We start from the raw sequence: 10,611 nt of genomic DNA on the forward strand, positions 1-10,611 counted from the left end.
CCTTAATCTTCTATTCTAGCTCCTTTAATGATCAGCCAACCTTGACACTCGGTCATGCCTAGAGTTCAAGTCAACTCTTTTCATTTCACTTATACATCAATTTCATTTGTGTTCTTTACTCCATGTATTGATTGAACAACACATTATCTTGTCAAGGACTAACATATCAAGTGCCCATTGTAATTCCATGATACTTAACTTAACTTCACATCACTCATCAATATCACTAGTTCACCTTGTTATCTCTTCTTTTCAAATCCTCTTCATGAATCAAATGATATGGCACTCTAAATTGTTAGTAAATCCCTTTCTAGTGGTTTGACATCAATGACAACATAACAATTATTCCAATTGTAATTTCCAACAAAACCATTATCAAATTCCCAAGGGCCTTAGGTGTGAACCCTAATGAGATATTTGTAAACAAAAAATCTTAATTGAGTTAGACTATCAACCATAATAGTATTAGTTATGATGCATTTTGTAATAACACCAACAAGCTATACTTCTTTAAACACCAAAATCTTCTCTAGTTCAGTTGTTCGACATTTTGTCAAACACTTTGCAAGCAAGCTCTGATACCAGTGTAATATCCTCTTACAAGGAACTAATATGCAAGTGCAATTCTTTTGGTATTTTCATACATGGAAACTAGATATGAAATGCAAAAAAATTGACATACAATAATGACTATAGTAATGCCAAAATTTGATTCTCAATTATCACAATAAAATCATATGCTTATGAAGTACAATGATAACTACTAATAGTTACAAGAGGCACTTGATAATAGTGATGCCCAAGAATGGAAATGAATCAAACATAGATACTGTAGTGTGGCATCGTGCATGCATACTATAGCAATCAAAATCTATTCTATAATTTAAGCACAAATAGAACTCCTGAATTGAAGCTCTCCTAAATATGAAATTCAATGGATATTTCACCACCTCAAATAGTTACTTTCACTGCTCCAATGCCCTCTCTAGAAGTATCATAGTGTAGCTCAAAAGGTTTACTAAAATTTGACAATGCTAACACTGGACATGAAGTCATGAACTCCTTAAATTTCTCAAAACACTCTTGTGCCTTAGGAGTCCACAAGAAAGCTCCCTTTCTCATCAAATCTATCAAGGGTGCTGCATTCCTAGAATATCCATCCACGAACCTTCTATAGAAAACACATAATCCAAGGAAGCCCCTGAATTGTGTAAGTTTCACCAGTGAAGGCCACTCCACAATAACATGAATCTTTTCAGGATCCATGTGTACGCCTTCTACACTGATGGTGTGACCCAAATACAACTCTATCATACCCAAATCACATTTTGGCTCCTCTACATATAAGGATTGTCTGCCCAATATATCCAACACCATGTCAAGGTTGACCAAGTGCTACTCCCAAGATGTACTATACACCAATATATCATTGAAGAAAAAAAGTACAAATTTTCTCAATTGAGAATGGAAAACCCTATTCATTGTTTCTAAAAAGTAGCAGGTGCATTAGTTAACCCAAATGGCATAAATAAAAACTCAAAATGGCCACAATGACATCTAAAGGTTGTCTTCTCAATGTCTTACTCTCTAACACTAATTTGGTGATAACTTGATCTCAAATCTCTTTTTGAGAAGAAGCAAGCTCCATGAAGCTCATCTATCAACTCATCGATCCTGGGAACGGGGTCCCTATTTTTAATTGTCTTCCTATTAAGGACCCTGTAATCAGTGCACATCCTCAATGCCCCATCCTTCTTCTTCACCAACACCACTGAAGAAGTGAAAGGAGACTGACTTGGTCTAATGTGGCCCATAGTATGTAACTCCTTTATGGTTTTTTCAATTTCATCCTTCAACCTCTTTGGATGCCTGTAAGGTGTAATCATGATGGGCTTAGCCCCCTCCTCTAACTCAATGATGTGCTAAATACCCTTATGTGGTGGTCTACCTAGTGGAATGTCAGTGAACACCTTAGAGTGTTTAACTCTAAGCTTCTGAATATCAGGAGGATATTTAGTCTTCTGCTACCCCTCTTGTGATGGCATTAACATACACTCTGCTGCCCACTCTACCTGATCATGTTTAATCAATCTAGCCATCCTCTGGAAAGAGACCATTCTGAAATCACTATTCTTGATTACCTTAAGAATCTATGTCTTAAGAATCTGTGTCTTCCCATTTACTTTAAACCTCATCTCCATCTCCTTGAGATTAAGAGTGAACTCACCAATATCGTGCAACCAACTCATTCCAAGGACTATATCTGTATCTCCCATGGGCATAACATAGAAATTTGCCTTAAAGGCATAATTATTAACTTCAAATTGGAGTCCAGTGATCTTATGATCACAATTGAGGACATAGCCATCAGCTACCCTCACTCTAATTCCCCCAAACTCCTCTATTTGTATGCCACACATTTCCACCAACCTAGCATCAATGAAATTATGAGTAGCACTAGTATCAACCAAAGTTATAACTCACTGTCCAACAAGTACTCTTCTCATTTGAAATGATCCTTTTTGCTTGATAATAGTGAGACGAGCTTCCCTAAGTTTCCCATCTCCTTCCCCATCCTTGAACTCCATTTTAGACAAGTTTTCAGCCTTGTCTTCCTTTTTTTCACCATCTATTTCCTCTATATTAGATTGCTGGTCTAAATTATCTAATTTTGATTCCTCATAGCATGCCCACATAACTCGGTTAGCTTTGCCCTTTGGTCTAAGAGGACAGTCATGGTTTGCATTATAGGGTCCCTTATAGTAGAAACATAATTTTTTCTTTTTGAAATCATTTAATATTTCCCCCTCAAAAGGTGCTGGAGTTTTATCTTTAGAATCATTTTTGAAATTAATCCTCTCTAGTTTTTTATAAAATGGTTTGTTATCCTTACTAGAAGATGTTCCTTTGGGCTGAAATTTGTTTGTTGGGATTGCATGTTCCATACTTCTTGCCTTTTTCATAGCTTCCTGTAAAGAAATGGGATCAAATGCTTTTATCCAACCTCTCAGTGGTTTGGATAGGCCTTCAATGAAAAGAACTATCAATCTACGCTCCAAAATTTTTGTCACCATGACTGCCAATTGCTAAAATTCACCAATGAAATACTACAAGTTGCCCATTTGATTTAGCTGTGCAAATTCTTGGAAATAAACCTCTGGATCTTTCTTTTCAAATCTTTCAACCAACCTATCCACAAAGTCTTGATAATTTGTCACTTGATTATGCTAAAGTGTTACCATACCATGGTACCACCAATCATGTGCTACTCCCTCCAAATGCAAAGTGGCATATTTGATAGCTTCAATCTTTGGCATTGGCCTTAGTACCAAAATTGTGTCAAGCTTATGAATCCAAGCTTGAGCTGTCATCTTTCCACTCCCATCAAATATAGGCATAGTTAGCTTGCATATAGCCCTCTTCAGCTCACTATTTTGCCCCTAGGCCTCCTATCCTATTTGAGTGACCTATAATGTTCTCTTCTCTAATTTACAAAGTGTTCAAAGGTTATCCTCTTCCGAACCTATGGTGCCAATAATTCCCATACATCGTTTGCAGCCATAAGGATATCTGCAAATGTCTATCCTCAACTTCTTCTGTTGGTTCCTATATTGGTTCTTCTCTAACAAAAGTAGGACGTGTGGGCGTGTCTACTATTCTAGAAAGAGTTCTATGAGCTTTAAGTGATTCCACTACATTCCTATTATCCTTGTGTTCTTGATTCTATCTATCCCGTGGATTCATGCACTCAACCATGGTGGTGAGTGTCTGTAAAGCCTGAGCCATATGCTCTTGTCCTATAACCATTGCTCTATAAAATTCCCTTATTTCCTGATCCTCATTCCTATTTCTCTTGTTGGGCTATGCTCTTGCCTATCACGCATGGTGTCTGGCTGCCTGTAAAAATCTCGTTCCCTGTCAAATAAAGCTTGCCTGATAGTGGAAAATCTATGAGAGCCAACCCCAGATGGATGCATGTGATTGCTAAACCTTCAGGATGGTTGAATTTAGCTCTGATAATAATGTAATAACCCCAATAGGTTATAACTTCTTCAAACACCAAAATCTTCTCTAGTTCAGTTGTTTGACATTTTGTCAAACACTTTGCAAGCAAGCTCTGATACCAAAGTAATATCCTCTTACAAGGAACTAATATCCAAGTGCAATTCTTTTGGTGTTTTCAATACAAATACATGGAAACTAGATATGAAATGAAAAAAAATTGAAATACAATAATGACTATAGTAATGCCAAAATTTGATTCTGAATTATCATAATAAAACCATATGCTTATGAATTAAATGATAACTACTAATAGTTACAAGAGGAAATTGATAATAGTGATGCCCAAGAATGGAAATGAATCAAACATAGATACTGCAGTGCGGCATCGTGCATGCGTACTGTAGCAACCAAAATATATTCTCCAATTTAAGCACAAATAGAACTCTTGAATTGAAGCTCTCTTGAATATAAAATTCAATGGATATTTCACCACCTCAAATGGTTGCAACACTGAAGAGTTGACATTCTCTAATGGCTAACTGAAATCAAAAACCTTAATTTCTTCTCCCAACTTAATATCAAATGCAATTCACTATAATCAGATGATAAACAATGAAGCTCTCACCTCTATTTATACTTCTTTTAAATATTTAATAATTGCTTTCTCTAGAAGTTTCTCCCCTTCCAATAGTTAATGTGCTTTTAGAAAATTAAATTACTAGAAGTTTCCCCCTTCCAATAATTAATGCACTCACTAGAAGCTTCTCTCTTGCAATACAATAATTAATTGTGTTTATAGAAAATTAAATTACTAGAAGTTTCCCCCTTCCAATAATTAATGTACACTCTCAATTAATTAAATTAATTAAATAAGAAGTCACCTTTTTATTTATATTTATTTAATGACTTTATAAGAAATTAATTTAATCAATTTCTCCTTACCATATGTACCCACCTATCTCCTAAATTAGCCTACATTAGGATGAAAGGAAATTAAATTTCCCACTAAGAAGAGTTTAGTATCTACTATTGTTCCACACATTTATCCACAATAAAAAAGGACCTTCAATGTCAAATAAGGAGTCTAGACCAAATGGTGGAAAGGCCTATGCGAAGACCCACAAGGGATCCACTTAGTGAACCTAAATCATATCACATATGTTTGTACAATACCAAAGAATCCCCCTATATTTTTAAAATATAGCTCTAAACTCCCTTTTTAGCAGCCCCCTCAAATACCCACCTCGTACCCTCTTCCACCACACCACCCACACTCCCCATTTTTTCACTCATTTTATACCCACCAATATTAGCACATGTTCTATTGTATTGTAGCCTCTTTAGTGAAGACCTTGTAGGAAGACAAAATCACCCAAGGAGAGGACCCTCCCTTTGGTTATTCTCCATTTGGTGTCAGTTTTTGGATGTGGGGCACCTTAGGTTCCCTAACTTGAAAATCTCATCAAGTGTGGAAGTATCCATAGATTTGAAAACCAGGGCAAGAAGGTGGAAAGATAAAAATAGTAGAATCTTTTTACATGATGATTTTGTTTCACTTTTATATATCATAAGTGCAATATTTTTTGGAAGATTGCATGAACTTGTAGAAATAAGTTAGAGTCCTCCTAGGCTACATAACAAATATAATATGCTAGTAATTTAGAAATTGAATCAATAAGGTTTGGAAAAAGAAATTAAAAGAAAAAATATTAAAGAAGCCTTTGATAGCTTAAACTCCTTTACATGCTCAAATAGAGGGAAATCTATGGGTCATGTACAATGGATCAAATTCAGTATTTAGGGGACATCTTGATTTCTTCATTCCTATCACATGTATACTTTTGTTTTTATCTTTCTCTCTTTTCAAGAGGATTTTTCTTCCACTATAGTTTACTCCTTTTCTCAATTTATGAGAATTACATTGATATGTACATGGACACTTGATCAATCCTTTGTTATTGAGAGTCATTCATGCTTGCATTTTTCCTCCACTTTTTAGCTTCTCCCTAAGTCAATCTTGATGTCAATGTTGAAGTAGAAAAATCATCTAAATAGTTCTATTAGGTAGTAATTAGTTAATTTACTTAACCTAGTAAGGTGCTTTTTCCTTTTATTATAGTAGGCTAATAAATCTTGAGTTATCTTATTTATTAAGATTGTGACACTTGGCACTGGATAATTTAATCTTGTTTTAGGTTTAGCATCTAGGCTATCTAGGCCATCAATCACCATTTTCACAAGAATTCATTCCCTTGTTGTAAAACAATCTTGTGCCATCAACATACAACACTTAGGCTATTGAGAAAATTACTTTTTCTTAATCTCCATTTGTAATGGGTGGTGTGCTTGCAAATGTGCTTGTGGGGTTTTACCAATAACTCTAGCAAAAGTAACTTATAGCCAAATGGTTGGAAATCCAAAGTAGTTGAACATAATTGGTGAAGATGATGTCTTGTGACATCAAAGCCATCTATCAAGATTCAAACCACTAAATGCATATTCAGACTACATTTTTCATGTGAGCAATTTTGACAAATCAAAACCCTCCACCATAGATGCTTAGCCAAAAACAACTTTCTAATTTAGATGTATGTACACTCACATTATTACAAATGCTTAGCCAAAAACAACTTTCTAATTTAGATGCATGTCTACTCACATTATTACAAGTCACTATGTAAAGACATGTCTTTGTAATCTATCTTGTTTCCATAAAAAAAATTCCATGTAATATAATAAAAATATATAAACAGTACTAATATTTCACTTCTAGAGAGTAAGAGTACCTTCATTGACAATAGCATGCTAACTACATCTGAAACCATCAGCATCCTCACATATTCACTCTTAAATACGCTTTATAGTGAAGGAAAGTATTTGACATCGTGTTATCTAGATGAAGGAAGCTTCATCACTTCTTGGGTCATTTAACTTATGACAATACTAGTGTCCATGATGCTACATCCAAATCTCAAACTAGTTGCGTATGCTTGTGGATAAGCCCCTCCCACCACAAACTAAGCAAGCACTTTACCGACTTTTACCCACTATTGACTTCCCTTAGACCCTAGGGACAAAAATAATCCTTTACCAGACACCAATATGACAAAGGAGTCCATGCTACCTCATTTTCACACGGAGTCCCCACGTTGGACCTTTGAGAGCTACACTCAAGCTTTTCGCCTCATGGTGCCATTAGCTCGATGAGTTTTATCAATAACGAAAATTATAATTTAGTAAAACATAGTGCTCTCAAGCACATGCTTTTGTGCACTACCATTTCCCATCTCAATCACTTCACGGAGTTCTCTATCTAAGCTCGATTGTAGCTTTAAAAGGAGGCTCAACTTATAGGTAGTTATCATGCTTCTAGTCTATCTGTGAGGGTTTTTGTGAAGAGAGAGTAGCTTAGTTAAGTTGTGCATTGAAGAAAGAGATGGAAGCGAAGGGATCTGTGAAAGAAACCAATGAGACAGTGGATGTCTCCTTGAAAGAATTGCAACATAGGCTTGCTGAGTTTGCCAGAGTCAGAAATTGGGACCAGTTTCACAGCCCTAGAAATCTTCTTCTAGCACTTGTACATACACATAAGCCTTTTTCAGCCTTCTTCTCTCTTATTCAAACTAATTAAACTAGTGTATATATAAGATTTGTTTAGCATCAACATTTTGTATCATTATATGATCAATCACTGATTAGATGCTTAAGAGTTGGAAAGATAAGTTGACATGCGCAAGAAAATCTAATGTGCCTCATGTCCAAATTAAGCATATCAAGAAATTTATCAGGTGGGATTGTTATATGCATGTGGGCGTTTGTGGGTATTGCCATTTATTGCTAACTTGGTTATCAATATGTGCTATTTGGGCAATTGCAGGTAGGAGAAGTAGGGGAACTTTCAGAGATATTTCAATGGAAAGGGGAAGTTGAAAGAGGGCTACCCAATTGGAGCAGCTCTGATAAAGAACATCTTGGAGAGGAGCTTTCAGATGTGTTATTGTATTTAGTTCGGCTGGCTGACATATGTGGCCTTGATCTTGGGCAGGCTGCTCTCAAGAAGCTTGTCAAGAATGGCCAAAAGTACCCAGTTGAACGATTCCCTAACAATCCAACCCAACAACAAGACTTTGATGTAACTTCTCAAGATCACTACTCCAGTGAGTATCATTAGGACAATGGCTGACTGAGAAGGAAGAGAGTATAAGATTGAATGAAGAAAAAACGACATGTATTGTACATAAAGTTCAAGTAAGTTTCTGGAAGCCAGAAAACTAAGAACGAATAAGAGAAGAGTGTGGGGTTCATGTAGACTAATATCCCAAGCCCATTATATGTTTTGTCTGTTCTTTTTCGTAGAAATGTCGCAGAGTTATCTATGCCATCAATTATAATGTCTGTTCTATTGACATCAATAATAAATATAAATTATTTGCCACTGTAAGATGAAAAATTTATGTTTGTGTGCTTGTAGAGTATGCAAAGTACTAGTCTTATTCTTTTGTCCTTGGTCTTTCTATTAGTTTTTCTATATTTGCATGCATATTAATGTTGTGGGTGTTGGCCGACATATATGAAACTTATTCCCCAAATAAGATGGTTGAGTGGGCGAGCCATCAGGGCACAAAATAAAATGGTCGTATATGCAAGCCAGAGGCATCATAGATATAATGGCCGAGTGGGCAATGTTAGTGATCTCTTGTAAGGGAAATGGTATATAGAACAGGTCGAAGAGTTATGGACTCTGACAATATACGCTGTTCATAAAACATACCATATTGTCCATAACGCTATAATTGGAATCCTAGGTTCTATCTCTAGCTAAAGCTTGTGTTGCTGAAGAGTGTTCTTGGAGTGGGGTAAGACTTCTTAGAGCATAGCTCTTTAATGTATTAATGGTTTTAGTGTGAAAGATCAAAGGTTCTTTATCTTTTACGTAGCTTGAAACGTTTGATGCTTACTTTTGAGTGTTGGTAGTTTAGATTCAATGGTTCAAATCATATTAATTAAGGCGATTCGATTTAGATTTTGAGTTAATGATTTATAAGAGGTAAGTATGTGCTATATGGTCTATTATTCTCTCCATATTCATTATGTTCTTCTTCTAAATATTATGCTTTTCAGAAATTTTATATCTTCTTTTTATTAACAAGGATGATATATATACATGATACAAACATAAAGCAAATGCTTGTACTTACCCTATGCTAGTTCACCCTTCACTTGAAGTCATGTCCAATTTAGCACCTCTTAAATGACTTCTAAAATATAGCTACCTTGAAAAGAATTCCTTCCTTGTTCTAATCTCTTTAATCTTGTCACATAAGATTGCTTTTCATGGCACTTGATTGAACATAATCCATGACTCCTTCTCACCTCCTGCCCTTATTTTTTTTAATGACAACTGAAAATGCCTATGATATAATAAAATGTTATCGAAAACAAGGTCAATTTATTGGTATTAAATAATGTAGTCGAGAACAATCTCAAACGTATGAAGATGAATGTATTATAATCTATCAATGTGAGATACTTACTATGGAGTTATGTTTGTATGTTGATTTGTCCTTTTATTCAATTAATAAATAGATCTTCAATAAGTCTTCATCATTAACATATAATAAGGTCAATCCTTGATGTTCTTAGACTCTAACAACTATTTAAAAACACTATTTATTATATTTTCCTCATCATTATTAATTTTTTGATTCGATGTTTACTTCACAACTTCACTCCATCCATAGTTGTAATGAGAAACCATGAATCATTATAGATTATCAAGTATCTTCCAAGATTCAATTATAAATTAATGGAATAAACCCACAACACTACAAATAAAATTCTAATTGATTTGAATTTTTTTAATACTTTTTAGTAAATAGAGATAAAGTTATTTGACATTCCACATAAGCCTTTCGTTTTTTAACACTCAATTTTATTTTCTTCTTCTTATATATATATATATATATAAACAAAAAGGTATTAGAAATAGCTTGATATTGCATGTACCTTATTTTATGAAAATTCTCATAGCAAAGAAATTATCATGTGAATTTGACAATAATTACGCCACACTAATTATTTCATTTAAAAAAAGATTTGAAGTCCACTAAAAAATATGCTTTCATTAGTCTATAATAAATCATTTTAAAATTCAAAACACATATGTATTTTAAGTTAAAATGGACTTGATTGATGTTGCCTATTTTACTTTTAAAAGCTAACATATTTCTTATTTTTTTCTCACTACCTTTATTATGAAAAAACAATTTATCAACTCTTTACATATGAACTCTATCCACCTCTAAAAACAATGTTATTCCATTGAACTTAACTTTTTTGAATATTTCTTAAATAATCATTATGCTCACAAACTTAAGATCTTGTTTGACTATTAAATCATTTCCTCTAACATGTTTGTACACTTTACAATAATGAACTATAATTTAACACTTATAACAACAATAATAAAAACTATCTAGAATTGAAGTAACACTTGTAATAATGACAAAGAATATTATGTTTTTATATTGATGTTATATAGATATCATCATTTGTAATCTTACAATTATAATATGTTTAGAAGTGTTACAAATGAAAGATCTATTC

At 34.2% G+C, this 10,611-nt stretch overlaps 1 protein-coding gene across 1 annotated transcript; it reads left to right on the forward strand.

Moving 5' to 3' along the window:
- Positions 1-7,326: 7,326 nt before the first annotated feature.
- On the forward strand, positions 7,327-8,440 carry LOC149534317 (uncharacterized). The gene is made up of 2 exons (XM_089803901.1): positions 7,327-7,582; positions 7,883-8,440. Exons 1-2 carry the CDS (start codon positions 7,442-7,444, stop codon positions 8,174-8,176), a joined length of 435 nt encoding a protein of 144 aa, XP_089660027.1. The 5' UTR covers positions 7,327-7,441; the 3' UTR covers positions 8,177-8,440.
- The last annotated feature ends 2,171 nt before the right edge of the window (positions 8,441-10,611 follow it).

This window comes from Cupressus sempervirens, chromosome 10, assembly GCF_028749045.1.
Source record: "Cupressus sempervirens isolate cs-2001-9-10 chromosome 10, ASM2874904v1, whole genome shotgun sequence".
Taxonomy (NCBI): domain Eukaryota; kingdom Viridiplantae; phylum Streptophyta; class Pinopsida; order Cupressales; family Cupressaceae; genus Cupressus; species Cupressus sempervirens.

Coding starts and splice junctions, on each gene's coding strand:
- LOC149534317 (XM_089803901.1), top strand. CDS start 7,442: ATGGAAGCGAAGGGATCTGTGAAAGAAACCAATGAGACAGTGGATGTC. Junction 7,583..7,882: donor GAAATCTTCTTCTAGCACTT/GTACATACACAT, acceptor GGGCAATTGCAG/GTAGGAGAAGTAGGGGAACT.